The sequence below is a fragment of the Octopus bimaculoides genome, chromosome 2 (genome assembly GCF_046866305.1).
Source record: "Octopus bimaculoides isolate indiv1 chromosome 2, ASM4686630v1, whole genome shotgun sequence".
NCBI classification, from domain to species: Eukaryota; Metazoa; Mollusca; class Cephalopoda; order Octopoda; family Octopodidae; genus Octopus; species Octopus bimaculoides.
This window is the reverse complement of record NC_142929.1, coordinates 117,097,677-117,116,335: the sequence shown is the minus strand read 5'-3', so window position 1 is coordinate 117,116,335 and position 18,659 is coordinate 117,097,677. Positions and strand designations below refer to the sequence as shown.

At 35.8% G+C, this 18,659-nt stretch overlaps 1 protein-coding gene across 1 annotated transcript in view; it reads left to right on the top strand.

Moving 5' to 3' along the window:
- LOC106879349 (solute carrier family 53 member 1) overlaps positions 1 to 18,659 on the top strand; it is a 39,357-nt gene that overhangs the window by 6,238 nt on the left and 14,460 nt on the right. The window contains exons 2-9 of the mRNA XM_089347586.1: positions 2,022 to 2,121; positions 3,439 to 3,490; positions 8,828 to 8,929; positions 9,936 to 10,216; positions 11,207 to 11,308; positions 14,255 to 14,335; positions 15,606 to 15,684; positions 16,931 to 17,118. Coding sequence (XP_089203712.1) covers positions 2,053 to 2,121; positions 3,439 to 3,490; positions 8,828 to 8,929; positions 9,936 to 10,216; positions 11,207 to 11,308; positions 14,255 to 14,335; positions 15,606 to 15,684; positions 16,931 to 17,118 — 954 coding nt within the window. The 5' untranslated portion in view covers positions 2,022 to 2,052. The remainder of the gene's footprint in view (positions 1 to 2,021; positions 2,122 to 3,438; positions 3,491 to 8,827; positions 8,930 to 9,935; positions 10,217 to 11,206; positions 11,309 to 14,254; positions 14,336 to 15,605; positions 15,685 to 16,930; positions 17,119 to 18,659) is intronic.

Here is an 18,659-nt window from a genome sequence, read left to right as displayed (position 1 = left end):
CACGTCCGTCATCTACTATCACTTGACTTTCATGCCTTGTCCTGGCCACCATCTGATTACACTGGAACATATACTCTTCCACTTCTTGTAGAAGGGAAGCATCCTGATGGTCAGGTGGGCTATCTACTTTCAGCACCTGCTGCGTAGTGGCCTGGACATGCTGCGGTTGATGATGCGCGGACATGCGCTGAGGCTACGACATCTCCAGTGCTTCCTTGATGATGAACAGGTGTGGTCGCCGTTCACCAGACATGTATTTCCACAACTAGTTTCTTTAACGGAGCTGCAGTCCTGGGTAAAACGGAGACCAACGGGGAACATTTGGAAAGTAGAATGTCTTGAAGTGCTCACAACCCTCAGTCAATCAGACAGTGCGATAGGTGGAACATCCACTTTATCTTTTTAAGGAGGATTAGTGGAGGAAAAATGCAATGATGTTCTTGGGGAGACTTTGGATATCAAAGAAGATCAGCTAGTTGCTCTTTCCCGGAGAACTTTCAGGCCGGGACCAATGGATAATTTCAAAAATCTCTAGCCTGGCAATGCTATCGGAGAGCTTTGCCTGTTTGAGAAAAACTTTTCAGGCATGGAAGTGCCACCAGCCAAGCATGTCCAAGATGTATGCAGGACGACAAGACTGTCCTGCAAGCACTCGTCTAGTGCCTGAGCATTGCTGACTTGTGGGTTTATGTCAAACACTTGCTGTCACATGTAGGATGGATCCAGCTGTCAACTGAATCCATTGTGAAGATCACCCTGCTGTCTTCCTTTAACCATAAAGGAAAGGCTGTTTTTATATGCTTGGTGGCCATTGCAAAAGATGTTGTATGGTGGACAAGATTGAAGAGGCTGAAGACAAACACTTTTCTCTTTGACCAATCCCTGATGAATTTCTTCAAGTTTCACTTGCTAAAGAAAATAAGGGTAGATCATTTCTCACCACTTTATCACACGTCTTCCTGGGTCTACCCCTTCCATAGGTTCCTTCCACAATTATAGATAAGCACTTCTTTATGCAGCTGTCCTCATCCATACACATCACATGACCATACCAGCATACTTTTCTCCCTTGCACACTACATTTGATGCCTCTTATGTCCAATTTTTCTCTCAAAACACTTCCACTCTGTCATACATGCTCACTAACATTGCACATCCAATGGCTTCATTTCTGTTCAAGCCATCGCATGTCCATGTAACATGGTTGTTATTATTATTTTAAGGCAACAAGGTGGTAGAATCATTAGCACACCAGGCAAAATGATTAGCGGTATTTCACTTATCACTACGTTCTGAGTTCAAATTTCGCCAAGGTCATCTTTGCCTTTCATCCTTTCAGGGTCGATAAATTAAGTATCAGTCAAGTACTGGGGTCAATGTGATTGACTTACCCCTTCCCCCAGATTTCAGGCCTTGTGCCTATAGTAGAAAGGATTATTATTATTATTTTAAGGCAGTGAGGTGCCTAAAGAAAATAAGGGTAGAGAAGGAAGTGTTGTCTTCTAGCCAGTTTTCTGAAAGGTGGATGAAAGTGTTGAGAATGCTTTGTGGTATTTTGTCTGCCACTACATTCTGAGTTTAAATTCCACCGAGGTTGACTTTGCCTTTCATCCTTTCAGAGTCAATAAATTAAATACCAGTGAAACACTGTGGTTGATGTAATCAGCTAGTCCCCTCCCCTAAAATTTCATGCTTTGTGCCTATAGTAGAAAGGATTATTATTATTATTATTATTATTATTATTAAGGCAGTGAGCTGGCAGAATCATTAGTTCACTGAACAAAATGCTTAGTAACATTTCATCTGTCTTTATATTCTGAGTTAAAATACCGCTGAGGTCAACTTTGCCTTTCATCCTTTCTGGGTCCATAAATACAGTACCATTGAAACACTGGGGTTGATGTAATCAACTAGTCCCCTCCCGCAAATTTCAGGCCATGTGCTTTTAGTAGAAAGGATTATTATTGTTGTTGTTGTTGTTACATAATAGTGTATTTTTCTCTCTATTGTATATATTTCAGATATTTTACACTGTGAGATAGTTTATCCAGCATGAAGTTTGCTGAACATCTTGCAGCTCACATCACGCCTGAGTGGCGGAAGCAATACATTCAGTATGAGGTAAGATTCTCACTTCATCATCATCAACACCTCCATCTCAACTAACTTCTACCAGTCTTCTAGTTTGCAGCACATCATACTCTCAAAACTATTTGCATTTCTGAATTATCAAAGAGAAATGACTGATTATATGAGAATATTTTGGGTGACTTGTTCAAATGTCTTCTGTTCAAAAATGTTACAGGTGGAACACCATTTTGCATTACTACCTTATGACACCTGGCCACCACAAATTAATGAGGGAGCCTCTATATGATCAACTGATCTGCTAGAAATATCAAACAAATTTCCCTCAAATCACAACCTACCATCTTAAAAAATGGACCTGTTAAATAATGTGATCTTGGGTTCCCTGCACATAGGGAAAAAATAGGATGATAATAGCTGGAATTTCTTTGATTATAGATCCGCTTGATGAGGATAGACTCTTGTGCTAAGAAAGAATAATTGTTTGTTGGTTCTTGTACAACTTTCACACTGAATCCTATAGGGATGTTGTCTAATATAAACTAGTGATGTATCCAGTAATTGATTTTTGTCTGATACACTGCTATCCTAGAAATAAAAGCTCAGCATTATATCATCATCATCATTTAATGTCAACACTCCATGCTGGCATGAGTTAGTTGGCTTGATAGGATCTGACAAGCTGGAGAACTGCATCATGCTCCAACGTCTGTTTTTGTATGGTTTCTACTGATAGATATACTTTTTAATTGTGGCATCAGCAACTTGCAAGACTAAAGGTGCTCCTATAACTGAAGGAGAATTGGAGAGATGTTATGATTTGAGGTGAGATGATGAGAGAGAGAGAGTAAAGTATAATGAATGAAACAGATTTACAATTGTAAGAAATGGTTATGGAGAGAGTAACATTAACCCTTAAACTACCTTCAAGACTTTAAAGATATTTATTATTTGTTTTACATACTTAAACTACAAGCCTAAACATCTTCTCTCTCTCTCTCTCTCTCTCTCTCTCTCTCTCTCTCTCTCTCTCTCTCTCTCTCTCTCTCTCTCTCTCTCTCACACACACACAGACATACACCTGGCAACTATCTATTGCTATGGCATCTCTTCATAACTAATAACAGATGTTGACACAGCTACTTCATAGAGGAGAGGACAGAAGTATTTCCCAAGTGTGAAGTGTATTAGACTCTGTAATAATAATTATCTGGTGACTGAAGACAGTCCTGACAACTTAAGGAATTAGTTTCTTATTAACACCCAAATAATCTCCAGTTATTCAGTTTTCCTTGTTCAATATTGTTGTTATCAAATAAAAAATTCAACTGGTTCTTTATCACTTTACAGGTAATGAAGAATATGCTGTATGAGGCACAAGAACAGGCACCCTCATCTGAAGGTAAGCCATTGTTAATTGTCTTAAAACCAATTGTTCTGTCACATATTTCCTTTGTTTTAAAGCACCCCACACTTCTCTTTGCAACGTATCCTACAACTACCTGCATAATACAAAAATGTCTCATAATTCCTCTTTCTGCCATCTTTCATGATTTCCCTTTGTACAAATTGTCCCACAAGTTCACTTATACAGTACATCCCACAAGTCCACTATATACAAAATATCCCACAAGAGCCTGTGCCCTTGGCCTTCAAAATCCTCCAGATACTGAAATTGATATTGTTAAAATTCTGCTTAAATTTTTCTAAAATTGATGACTGCTGGGAGAGAATTTTCATAGGTCAACATTCTGTGAAGAAAGGATTGAGTATAGCTGTTAGTATATGATCTGAAGAGGTTGAACGCATGGGTGAGGAGAGAAAGAAGAGAATCAAGTAAATTGAAAATGCCTGAGCAGTGTGACATGAGACCAACCAGGACAGAGCTCTAGAAGTTATTACAGCTGTAGTAGAATAGGTAGAGAGAGGAGGAGACAGTAATGTTTTGAGTAACTTCATACCAATCAGTTGAGCAGTCTTTCTTTGGATATAAACTGTGATATTTTATGTGTAGCAGCAGCACCATCCCAAATGTGGGAGCAGCATTCCATTATTGGTTTCAACTGAACTTTGAGAGGGTTAGTTTTTGTTCTGCCCAGAAGGGAGAAATCAATCTTTGAGCTATGTATTTGCTACATGAAGAATGTGAATTTAGCAGGAGAGATCTGCTCAAAACTTAGCATTTGAATTATTAGAAGGACTCTAGTTATGTGCTGCTTGTGTTTAAGGCAAGATGAAGTGTAAGTGGAGTAATGTTTTGTTGATATGTGATTGTGTATTTGTACTGTTGAAGGAGACAAGATTAGTAGAAACCCATTAGAAAATGTTTTTGAGGTTTCTGCTTATAAAGTTAAGGTTGATTCCATGTGTGATGTCTGAGTTTCATACAGATGATGCTCTGATATAGGGAAGTATGAAGGAGAGTGTATCATCTGCAAAGAGTGAGTGTTATTGAAAATAATAGCAATGTCATTGACATATAGGACAAAGGGTATGAAGGAGAAAACTGAACTTTCAGGTAAACCAGAATTAACAGAAGGTGAATCAGAGAGAGCTCTGACAGTGCATGCTGTGATAATGTGATCTAATAGGAAGCCACTAATCAAAAAGATGAGAGGCAGGTAGAACCTATAGGCAGGCAGTTTATACTAGTAGCATACTAAGAATCAATGCAAGTGACTATACCCAGTTTCTGTAAAAATCAGCCTTTTGTCTGACTGTAGTATGGAATGATAGAAATATATTATATCCTTTGCAGGCTATAACTATTTGGGTTAGTTATCTGATCTATTTTTCTGTTACTCTTTCTTCTAAACCTCCATCCCCATCCTATCATCATTGATATGATCATTATGCCAATCCTAGTATTTTCACTTTCAAAGGTTACCTTGAAAAGTTACCCTCCTAAATTTCAGGTCGTCCCTGCTCCATTAACCTAGATCTTAGCCAAGCAACTTACAGTGTAAAGTACAGTTTACTCTAGCTTGGTGAATTGGTAGGGATTTTGTCTTTTTACATTATAAATTCAAATCTCACTGAAGTCTACTACATATTTTATTGACCTCTTTTGAGTCAATAAAATATATATCAAATTATTAACTGTGAAGATTTGAATATAAATAACAATAAACATTATAAATACTGTCTAGAGACTGGCTGGCTCTCTGACAGGATATGGAATATATAGTTATTGCTTACCTGACAACTATGTTATGGTTATAAAATGCAGGTTTTCTATTGTGAAATCATTAATTTAGCTACTGATTTTATATTGCAGTTGATCTATAGTGTAACTAGTAATGCAGTTATTGCTTATGTAGTGCAGATATCCTGTAGTATAATTAGTAATGTAATTACTGGTTATACAATACAGGTGTTCTGCTATATATCAAGTAAGACACTTACTGGATAGATATTACAGGTGTTCTGTAATGTATCCAGCAATACAGGTACTGTTTATACAGTGCAAGTGTTCTGTTGCATAATCAGTAATGTAGTCGTCCAGAAAGTAACAGATACAGAGTTCAAATTCCTTCAGTGTGACAATGTTAATTTTCTTTCTGAAACTGTTGCTTATAATGTTTAACATTCAAATAAGTATCAGTAACGGATCAAGCAATTTGTGTAGACCACACTTCTACCCGATACAGAGGTGAGTCAATTCAGCAGACTATACCCTGCCTATATATGAAGCGTATAAATAATTCAGTACATCACCCCTGTATTCTATACAAGAGTGAGTAAAATTCAGCAGACCACACCTTTATTCCATACTAGGTATGTCAATTTAGCAAACCATACCTCTACCCCATGTAGGTGGAGCTCTCCAGCTCTGTGTGTGTAGTTTAACATGCTATCAACATTATAGAAGAATATGTCAGACTAGTACATATGTTGTTTATAAACCACTGTAACATATGATTCAGGATATTGCTAATGGAAGGAAACATAATGTTTACAAATAATAATGTTATACAGAACTCTGATCCTTTCTTTCTTCCTTTCACATGCCTCCGTCCCCCTTTCCATCATTGCTGAAATGAAGTTTCATGATATAATGGAAATGCCTGGAATGAAGCTATTTTGGTATCAGAATCTCATACCAGCCATTCATTATCATCACTACCATCATTGTTATCATGGTTATCACTATCATCATTATCAACATCATCTTCATCATTAACATTATCATCCCTATAATTATCATTTTTTTAATATCTTTTCTCACCTTACTATCACCTTGATACTGTACCATCTTATATGAGGTGCATTCAAAAAGATATCCATCTTAATTTTCTTACCACCAAAACTAATACCATGTGGGCAAAATCCTTTGAGTGTGTGTGGGGGGGGGGGGGGGTGATGCCACCCTTCCACCACATGCATGAAAATTTCTGTGCTAGTGAGCTGCATCAGTTCCCAGCTGTTACACTTGCTGGATTTTTGTGTTCACACAAGATTACTGAAGACATCAAGCAGAAATCATAAACCCATGTCTGGTCACCAGTGATAAAAGTCTTCATGAAGTTTGGGTCATGATTTGTACAGTCCAGCATATCCTGAGAGATTTCCATGCAGAGTTACTTCTGCTGCTCCACCAACACCATGGGGACGAATTTCACTCACACTTTCCACATGCACAAATCCTCCATTAAAATGAAATGCACTGATCCTGTGTTTATTCACACTTTGTGAGCAATTTCTTGGATTGTTACATGATGGATTTCCATGGTTATTTGCCAAACCTTCTCAATTGGCTCCTCATTTCAGCTTGTGGATGATCTGCCTGAGTGTACCTTGCTCTCCACTTAAATATAGCCATGTTTGAAGCAGTTGTACCACTCTTTGCTCTGAGTTATGCCAGTGGCATCATCATCAAAAGCCTGCTGAATCTTTTGGATGGTTTGAGCTGGTGTATCACCAAACTTTTGGTAAAACTTGATGCAATATCTCTGCTTGTTGCGTTTGGTAAAAGCCTAAGTTTGATGAATGCATACTACATGTTAGTATTCTTGGCATAACAGCCAAGAACTGACATGGCTTTCTGGTGCAAAAATTTTCATGTGTGTGCAGGAAGAGTGATGTTACCTCCCACCCAAAGGATTTTGTCCATGTGGCATTAGTTTTGGCAGAAAAAATAGTCAGACACTATTTGAACACACCTCATATAAGAGGTACAGCATTTTAAAATCCCATATTAATATTCTGAATATCTCCTGATACATTTTCATTCAAGTTGTTGTTATTTAACCCCAGCAGGCCTATGATCAAAGGCATTCATTTCATGATAATTTTTTTTTCTCAGCCAATATGCATTTCAGACTGCATTATACTATGTGTGTGGAGGTGCAATGGCCCAGTGGTTAAGGCAGCGGACTCACGGTCATAGGATCGCGGTTTCGATTCCCAGACCGAGCGTTGTGAGTGTTTATTGAGCGAAAACACCTAAAGCTCCACGAGGCTCCAGCAGGGGATGGTGGCGAACCCTGCTGTACTCTTTCACCACAACTTTCGCTCACTCTTACTTCCTGTTTCTGTTGTGCCTGTAATTCAAAGGGTCAGCCTTGTCACACTGTGTCACGCTGAATATCCCCAAGAACTACGTTAAGGGTACACGTGTCTGTGGAGTGCTCAGCCACTTGCATGTTAATTTCACGAGCAGGCTGTTCAACTGGAACCCTCGACGTCATAAGCGACGGAGTGCCAACAACAATACTATGTGTTCTTCACTTTTAAGACAGTAAGATTGGATTAGAGAAACATTTAGCTATTATTTTTAACAACTCAAGCAAACATATAGAGCCTTTTTGCTGGCTCACTCACATTTCCTGTGTACTCCTATGGTATCTTAGTATTCAACTGTTATGGCTCCCCCTGATTTATTGTCCAAACAACATTCTAGACATGACCATCCTGACTTCAGTTCTGGTGTATTATATACAAGCTTAAGTTATCTGGTGTATTCAACCATTTTAATATGGTAGGGTGAAGTTTGAGGGAGATTTGGTTGCTATTTTTAGTAGGTTGATCAACTACATATAATCAGTAGCAATGTGAAATGAAGTGTCTTGCTCAAGAACACAACACACAGCTCGATCTGGGAATCAAACTCATTATTTCATGAGAGCCCAATGCTCTAACCACTGAGCCACATGCCTTTTCAGGATTAAAAGTGATATGATGATTATAGTTAATGTGTTAACCTTAGATCAGTGGTTATCAACCGGAGGGTATATCAGCCGAAACATTGTGTTAACAACAAACAAGATGAGGACAAATATCCATCAAATGTAAATAATGTTTCTTTTCAGCTTCCTGCACAAACCATTGTTGAACAGTCATGCTATAGCCTAATTCTGCACTTCTAATAATCAATCAATGCGTATTCCATAGAATAACCTTTTATTATTTGTCCCATGCAACAATTAATTGCACTACAATTACGAAATAGACTTTAATATGGACATTTTCAATGCAATATTTTTCCTTGTTCTTTGTGTTGCCAAGTCAGTTCAGTACCAATTTTTGAAAATAGAAATGTTGTTGTATATGTGTTATCAGTCGTGCATTTTATGTAGACATAGTTTTCTAATAATTTATCTAAGGAAATAAATAAATGCATGCTTCTGCCTGACCGGCTCTTGTGAAACCGTCCCACCCATGCTAGCATGGAAGGCAGACATTAAATGATGATGAAATAAGGGAGTGAATAACATGTATTTTTTGTATATCTCTGCAGTTACTGATAGTGCTATTATCAAAAGATATTTCACAAGGTTTGATGAAAGTTTTTTTCAATTCTGTGAAAAAGAGCTGACAAAAATCAACACCTTTTTCTCTGGTAAGTGTGAAGTCTGTTAATTTCACTATTTTACTATATTTCCCACTTGATATATAAAATTAATTTAAATATTTTAAGCTCATTATTTTAATCCATTTATCCCTCCCATAATTCAAGGTTAATAAAGAAAGTGCTAACCCGGTTTGATGCAGCCATCTCTCCCTTCATTTGTCACATCCTCTATGTTCTTCTGAGTCAAAAGTCAGAGAATTGAGAGAGTATCTGTGTACACTCATAACTATGTGAGCATCAAAAACATGTCTTGGCTATAGAAGTGTTTTATATAAACGTTTCCTCTTTCTCACCCCGCTATACCTTTCTCTTTCTTCTGATGAAGGACTAACTTCTGAAATGCTAAGATTTTCCCCCTTCCTTTTAAGTGTTAAACTTATTCAATACTTACTAAGCCTTGTCCCTCCTGTGTTGCCCTTTTCTTTCTTTTACTGTTCATATATACATACATATATATATATATATATAATTATATAATTAAACTTCCCTAAAACTATATATATATATATATATATATATATATATATATATATATATATATATATATATATATATTTTATACTGCGAAACTTAATTTAATTTTAATTTTTAATAAATTGAATTTAATTGAGATTTTACCTGTAAATTTGGATTTTTATCCCTAATATTATTATTGTTATATAATTATATATATATATTTCCTACATGTTCTTCACATAAATGTTTCTGTTACTGCCATTTAGTTGATAGAAATGTCTACATTAATGACTATATTATTACATGTGATCTACAGAATTGTCTGCATCACTCACATGTGGTCAGCAGAAATGTCTATGTTACTCATATGTAGTCTAAAGAAATATCTCTCTACATTGCCCATATATAGTATACAGAAATTCCTAGATCACCCACACCTGATAGACAGAACTCTTTTATATTAGCCACATGTTTTAAAGAGAAATGTCAGGAATGTATATTATCATCAAAAGAAAAATTATTCATCTTTTTTTCACAGAAAAATTTGCTGAAGCCACTCGGAAATTTGCCACATTAAATGCAGAACTGCAAGAATATTCACAGCTCGAAGAAAAAGCATTGCACCACTCGTCATTGCGACGAAGACGTGGCAGTGTACATGTGTTATTTAAGGAAAAGAACAACAAAGTTATTAACACTCGGAAGATGCATGATCTCAAACTTGCCTTCAGTGAATTCTATCTGAGTCTGATTCTTTTACAGAATTACCAAACATTAAATTTTACTGGTTTTAGAAAAATTTTTAAAAAACACGACAAAGTAAGATATTTTTATAGCTTCGTTGTTATCTTATTTTTGGTTCTTGTTTATTGGTTAAGCTTTATATCTTATTTTTCGTTATGTTAATTCTACTAATAGCAACCTATTAAAATAATGAGATATAATAGACAAATTATTTAATCAAAAATATGTTCTCATAAGGACTAAGAGACATTCACTCAGTGAAGTAGCTGTTGTCTTAGTAACTACTTTAATACAAGACATTTTCTGCTTCATAGATTGCCAGAAGTCCTCTGCAAACTGACAACTCATCTCTTAATAGCTATTGTCATCTTAGAGTTGATGTGGCAACAATAAAAGAAATAATTATCAACAGTGAAGTTACAGTAGAATGAACCACAGGTCATAAGTAGATATCAGACAGTGTAACTGAATCAGAAGCTTCTCCTGAGATTTTGAGTGACATATAAAATCTTTGACTTTGAAGGGTTGAAAAACTTCAATATGTCAGCATTACAATATTGGCTTAAATCTTTGTAAGATCAGTTAATATTGAGTTGTCTCCCTTGGGATGAGGACTAGTCGTCTGAAAGATGAACACTTGTGTATTTAAATAATGTATGAACAACTTAAAATATGAGTTGATCTCTGTAAACATAGACTGAAGAGATTTTCTTAAGTGTACACATCCATGTATAGCAAAATATATGGTGCCTGGAGATGAAGTATATATAGTGCCTGGAGAAACTGGTTGTGTATGTGATGTGATGTATGAGAGTGAAGGTAGTGAGTGAAGAAACAGTGTGCTGTATGTACTATTGGGTTGTTGTATGACTGACGTTTGAGGATATATTTTAATAAAGAGGCCATGTGTGTGTCAGTGGTGTAGTGTGTTACAATGAAACACGAACAATTATTGTACTGAACCTGCACATAGTAGAAAGGTTTAATTGAATATGAAACGTATTAAACAAATTTGTAAGAGAGGTGTAGGCTACATATTTAGTGATATTTTCTGATCTGTTGCAGCTTTTCCAGACAAATAATGGTGTAGAATGGAGAATGGGATTTGTTGACACAGCACATTTCTATGTCACCAAAGAAGTGGACCAGCTAATTAAAGAAACAGAAGTAAATAATCTTTGTTAGCATTTTACTAAAACATAGGATCTTGTTATACTCTTCTTGTTACAACTAAGTTTTATTTATCTGTTTTCTCTGAGGAATTGTATCCAAGTCTCATTTGGCTATCTTCTCTTGAGAATTGTACAGACTGAAGTTTTTCATTTAGTTGAGACCTTTATTTAACTGGTTAGGGTCTTGATATCCCATGACAGTAGTATAAACACCTTGGTAAATGGGTGGAATGAAATATTTGATTTCCCCGTCTCAGCTTGACACTGACCATGTAACCTGAGTTCTTATATCTAACCCTGCTTGAGAGGATAACATTGTTGCAGCACTTACTTCGTGTATCTAGTCTTGCTTGAGAGATTAACATTATAATAACATTTGCCTACCCCAGATTTATATATCTTGCCCTGCTTGAAAAGCCAACACTATAGTATCATTTGCCTATCCTAAATTCATCATTTAATGTTTATTTTCTATGCTGGCAGGAGTTCGATGAATTGATAGGATCTGATGGTTCCTAGTACTGCAACATGCTTCAGTGTCTGCTTTGCCATAGTTTCTACAGCTTGTGTGTGTGTGCATGTGTGTGTAAAGAGAGAGAGATAATCATTGTGGTAACACTTGCCCAAGACGTTAAGACCCAGTGTGATAGCGAGAAGAACATGAATATGCTTTTCTCGCTCATATTTTATTTCAATTCAGGTGCTACTAAATGCAAATATATGTTAATAGAGTATTTTTAGAGTGTTAGAATCTTGAATATGCTAGTTTTTTTATTGGTTAGTGTTAATTTATTAATTGATACACTGCTGGTTAAATAGAAAGATTGGCAGATTGGTTGATGAATAAGTAAGTTGATATTTTACTTGTTAAAGACATTGCATTACAAATATATATTTTAAAGCTATAGATTATGATGGCTTTCCTACTTCTAGTGAACCCCAAATGTAGCTCCTGTCTTTACAAAATCTTTCTCTCTATTGAAGTTTGTCCCAATCTATGGAAACCTATAACTATGTGTCCTATTCCAAAGGACATACTCATTGACTCTACCAAATACTATACTAACACTGTCACTTCCAATATCATTTTGGGGATGAAAACAGTTGTAAACTATCATATCACTTTGAATCTGTCTCCCTTCTCAGTTACAACTAGCAAAGATTCTACACAAATAGATTTACTAAAGTATTGGTTACCTACACTACATATTAGTGATTCTTTCTTGCTGCACCCCAGCAAAGCTTTCTGCTGTATCTGGTACACAAACCTCCTAAGTTTCTCAACTATGAGATTCACCTGTCTCTCATAGAGCCAACAAAGGGAGCTTCTATCTGGTCACTTAACCTACTAAAAATGGCAGCTAAATCTGCCTCTAATTATACCCTACCGTCTGAAAATAGAACATGTTGAATAATGTAGCATTGGGCTCCCTGCATTTCAGAAAAATATGGAATAATCGTGACCGAAATACTTTTGAAAATATGTCTACTTAATTATAACTAACTTAAGAGTAAACAACAATTTATCTCTGATCTCTTGCTGTAGAAGTTTACTATCAGATTTCTCCATTGCCGTATGCATTGATGAGGTTCTGTACATCTGATCAGGACTGAAATACTTCAGTCCTGATCAGTTGATGACCATCTGCAAAATTGAGGTGAGACCCACGCTAGATTACTGTGGACATATCTAGGATTCGGCTATACAACATACATCCCAAACCTATATTACATTACTAATCAAATATCTGGAACACTGTTACTGCCATTCACTAACCACATCCAAAAGAAGACCATTTAACTGACTGGCAATAATTTACTCATCAATAAGCTACAATCATTAACTCATAGATTTGCTGCTTCCTCTCTCTGTCTCGTTTATCACTACTAAAACAACCTCCTCTGAACTAGCAAGCTACGTATCTCCTTTAAACCAAAGCAACCATCTCTTCTCCTCTCATCATCCCTATCACCTTACCCTTCAAAACCTGTCCACTTTCCTAATCCTTCTTTCCCATAACTACAACCCTCTGGAAATGCATCCCTACCCACGTTTTTCCTTTTCCTGCAGATGTCAACCTACAGAAGGTCAAGCTGAACGTCAACTACATCAATCTCCAGTCTTGGAGGGCCTCCAAACGTCATGGGCCCTCTCCCCTCCTCAGCCTTCTGTCAGGAGCTTACCTTATACTCTACAGCACTTCCTGTAAGATCTAAACTAATATTAAAGTATTAAATTAGTCAGACAATTAATATGGTAATTTCTTTAGCCCAAGCTGTTTTCCAGAACATTCATGATATGAAAGAACTAAAAGAAATATAAAAGTGAACATAAAACTATGATATTGGTCATGTAGAGAAAGGTAAGTTCAATGAGAAAGAATTAATGACTAAACAAGAAAATGGAGGATTTGATACCAATAACCTCCTAGTTTCTACATGAAATTAGGTTTCATTTATTTATATATCATGGTATATTATACTATTACTTAAAACTAATTATTATTATTTTTTGTCTATATCTTTCTGCTTTTTTACTCAGTCTTGCACCACATTTTGTGTTTATTCTCAAAACATCCAGACAGCAATGGCAATCCACTAGGAGTCGGTAAATCAGTTTGGACAGTTCTATCATTATAGAAATGGGTTTCTATATTATGTCCCCACATGATATTATATGAAATCAATATGTTGATTTAATTAAAAAAAGAAAAAAAAGGCTCCCAAATCGTTTACATTTGAATATTTCAACCAGAACTTTGATTTGAAATTTCTCAATGTTTTGGGGAAGAGGATTCCTCTACCCACAATTTTTTTTTTTTTTCCTGAATGGAATCCCTTCACTATCAGTTTCTCTCCACTTGTTTTTATTGTTTGTTTCTCTTTGTAATATTTGATTAACAATTCTGGCATTAATGTCGTTCCATTTATTACAAAACAGCAAATTGTGACCACAGATTTAGAAGGAGGTAACCGACAAAAGGCTATGAAGAGGCTGCGAGTCCCACCATTAGGAGAAAAGGTATATTTTTTATCTCTTTTTTTTTTTTGTCAGTTTTGGCCAGCCTGGTTGTAGGCTGAACAGTTCTGCCATGTTAAATATTTTGTATACAGTCTTCCTATTTTTCCTCTTCTTCTTTGTCCCTTTTTTTATTCTCTTCCTCCTTCTTATTATTTTCTAGCTAAGCAATTCCTTTTACCATATCCATTATATTGTAGAAATAAATATTTATCCCTTACCATTATTTGTGAGAAACACTGGTCTCCAAACCAGTTTGGTCTTAGACAAGTGTGGGGGTTAGCACTTAGTATGCAGGCACTGACTTTGTACTGTAACTATTGCCCAAAACATCAAACATATAACAGCTCAGTCCATTCAACTATAGATAGGTATCATAGGAATGACTGGCTCACTTCTATAAATAGTAGCTGTATTGTAAAATTAATGAGTGGTTTGCTAGTTTATTGTTTTGAGTGTGATACTCCTATGATCCTCACTTATGATAGAAGCACTAACAATGCAGACCCTGTGCAACTAAATATATCTTCTACAAATATTCTTAAGTTTATCTTTCATTTGTTCATTCATTTTAAGTTTGTTTTTTCCAAGCTCGCATGAGTTAGATGAATGCATATTATTGGGATAATATTTTACAGTTTGATGCCCTGCCTATTGCTAACCCTTACCTATTTTTCAAGTAAGGGATTTTTTTATCCATTTGTCTTTAAAATCACAGAATTAACTAACAATTTGTTGACAAGGAAAGTCAACAAACTATACTATTAGCACAAAGTTAAGAATGTAAACATTCACATGCACATACAAATGTACACACACGCATGCATGCACGTGCATATACATGGTGTGCTTCCATACAATTTATGTCTACTAAATCTACTTACAAAGTATTGGTTAACCTAACGTTAAAGTAGAAGGCACTCGTCTGAGGTGCTGCTCTGTAAGATAGGAATTGAGACCACATGGTAATAAAGCATACTTTGTATTTATACAGCCATGCCTGCACCCATTAGACATTATAATAAAAAAAGGGCAATAAAACAACAAACCTACTGATCAATTCAAACCACAAATTTATCATTTGCCAGACAGTCACATGTCTACCATTCAATCTTCTTAAATTGTATTTTATTAATTGCTTCAACTATTTTAGTTGCCAATAGGCCTGTCACTCTAACTTAAATCTAATACATTTACATTACAATCTTAGCAGTTCATTTATAATCTATATTTCTGAAGAATTACTCTTTTTTTTTTTCCTCTCTGTTTTCAGCCAGATACTTGGGTAACATTTCGTGTTGGCCTTTTCTCTGGTATCTTCTGTGTTTTACTCTTAGTTATTATCTTAGCAGGTAAGCTCTTCTACTTCATCTTTACATCTACATTGTCAATACTATATGTTTATCCCTGCATCTATTTTGATCTCTCACTATATGTGATCTATAGAATATATTTCTTCGTTGTTCTTTGATGCAGCATTTACTGTTGCCTCTCACAGCATGTGATTTATGGAATATATTCCACTGTGGCTCTTCACTAAGTGTACTGTACTGTGACTTCCCTCTACATGTGATTTACATTGGTCCTTGTACATTATATTCAGATATAATTTTCCACTACACCTTGTAGTTTCCTAATCCCTTACTTTGATGTTTAATAATCTGTGTTGTATGGAAATATATATAACATTATAATGGTCTCTGCCAGCTGGCCAATAAGGTCAGTAGAAAGTCTACCCTCACATTATGTGAAATGTTAGCTGAGGATGTGAATAGTAATAGCCTGGGAATGATTATGGATGTCAAAAAGGACAGTTTGAGCTTCCAGAAAGTCTTCTAGAGGTTTTTTTAGTTGAAATTAATGGAAAGTTTCCAAAAGTCTTTAACCCAGACTACAGAAGGACATTGCCTGTTCAGGACAAGCTCCATGGGCAAGAAATTACTGGCAACTGAACTTGTCTGCAATGTGTGCAGAGTGATGAAACTGTGCAGAATGCATTATTTCAGTGTTTGTACATTGGTGACTTATGGGTTTCTATCAAACCCTTGTAGGAGTGATTTGGTTATAAAGTAATTTCCCTCAAATTACATTCGGTAATATTCTCCACTTGTTAGGGACTATTATCTTGTTGACATCTTTGTTTTTGCTCTTTAATTTTTGCATTTTGTGAATTAACATCCCTGACTGGAAGAGTGAATTAATTCAAAAGTTTTAAGACAGAAGCACAGCTGAAAGACTGGCAAATACAGTCTACAGGCACAATGTCAACATGCAAATTAACTGAATGAATAAACGAGCATTCACATATTCATTACTAAATAATTATTGTAATTAAACTTTTAAAGTAATCATTATGAATATTTAGCATTTATTTTGCACAATTAAGTTTTCATTTTTATGATTTTAAAAAAATTCTTTAAATTGGAGAATTGTGAAGTCGGAGCAAGATATAGAAAATATTTCTAAAGTGCATAATAAGTTTTGAGAGAAAGATGCTGAGAGACAATGATTATAAGAGATGAGAGAATTGGTGTGTGTAGGGTTAAGGGTGCATAGTATATAACTCTTGTGTCTGGTATAATTCTGTTTTTATTTCAGCTATATACACCAAACATTCCAGTGACTGGGAACCTGCCTTACGTATCTACAGGGGCCCATTTTTACTCATACTTGATGTCTTCTTACTTGGGATGAATACTTATGGATGGAGAACATCAGGTGTCAATCATGTTTTAATATTTGAGCTTGATCCTCGAAATCATTTGACCCATCAGCAGCTACTCGAGGTCAGTATAGTGTTTATCATCATCATTACCATTTCTGTCATTAATCAGTTCTACAACCATTATTACTACTTTTATTGTCAAAGTATACACCATTGCCAGCCATCATCGTCATTACCCCCATGATCATCAACATCAGCATTATAAACTACAAAATAACCACAGTAAGTTAATAATTAAGCAGCACATCAATCACATAACTCTCTACTGTGACCATCAGAATTATTATCATCACCACCACCACTACCATTATTGTCAATATCATCATAATTACTACAATTTATATCATCACTACCATCACCATCAAAATACCAGCCCCAACACCACCTTCATTTTCATCATCTGCAACATCATGACTATAATCCTCATCATCGCTGTCTGATACTGAAGTTGTCTTTGATTGACTTCGTAGTATTTACCACTAAAACTAGCTCTTAAGACTTTGTAACATTACGTACCACCACCATCATCATCAACATCAACATGCATCTGTTTTTATATGCTTACATTGGTCGGATGGGTCTTCTCCAGCACAGCCTTGCCACATGTTGCACTCCTCTGTCATTTTTTTCCTAAGATCCAGCTATTTAGCATACAAAAGTTCCTAAGGACAGACAGTCTCAAACTCCTCTCTTTTGGTTTAGTGATCAGTAATGAACAGACAGGAACTAGGAATTTAGTCCTGGTGGGGGCACCTATCTGTACACTAAATTCTTAACTAAATTTGTTGGCAACTCTCACCTTACTGACATCATCACTATATACAGTTCACACAGCTCTTGTAAGCAATTCATCTCCATCCAGTTTTCTCAGCAACAAGTAGACTACAGAGTATGGTACCCTGTCAAAGGCCTTCTCCAGCTCAACAGGTGCTAAATATAATGGTTTGTTCTTTTATAAGAACTTCTATAGTTCTCTTACTAGGTTGAGTTGCTGTTGAGCTGACTGTATATTATTCACATCAAAGTATGCCTCTACTTACATGAAGTATAAAGGAATGTCTCCACAAAAGAGCGGGTAGGAAGAATGCTGCATGTTGCTGTCCACTGAAGTTGTTAGGAAAAATCAACCAAAAAGATGTAGTGTCAGAAGAGACAGGAAAACATTGACTTGACACATAAAAACATTTTTTTTTCTTTCTTTTGGGGTCACCATTTTAGTGAGAAGTCAAGCATGAATCCAGTTTTTTTGTTTGTCTTAACCATACAAGTCATGCTAGCATGGAAAGCGGACGTTAAACGATGATGATGATGATGTAAATGTGTGTGCATGCCCACGCACATGTTTGTGTGTAATGACTTGATTTAATGTGAAGATGTATTTGAGAAATGAATGAAGGACGATATTAATTATCAAGATGACCATTTATTAAGGATATGATTATAATATTAGTCATTACAATATATAAGAAATATGCAACTCTGTTGGGTTGTTTGTGTGTACACAGTTTGTCTGTAAATTTCCATTCTATTCTGTATAAAAGTTAGTAGTTTCATCTGTGTGACTGTTAGAGAGAAAGACAGAATAAAAGGAATGTATGCAGA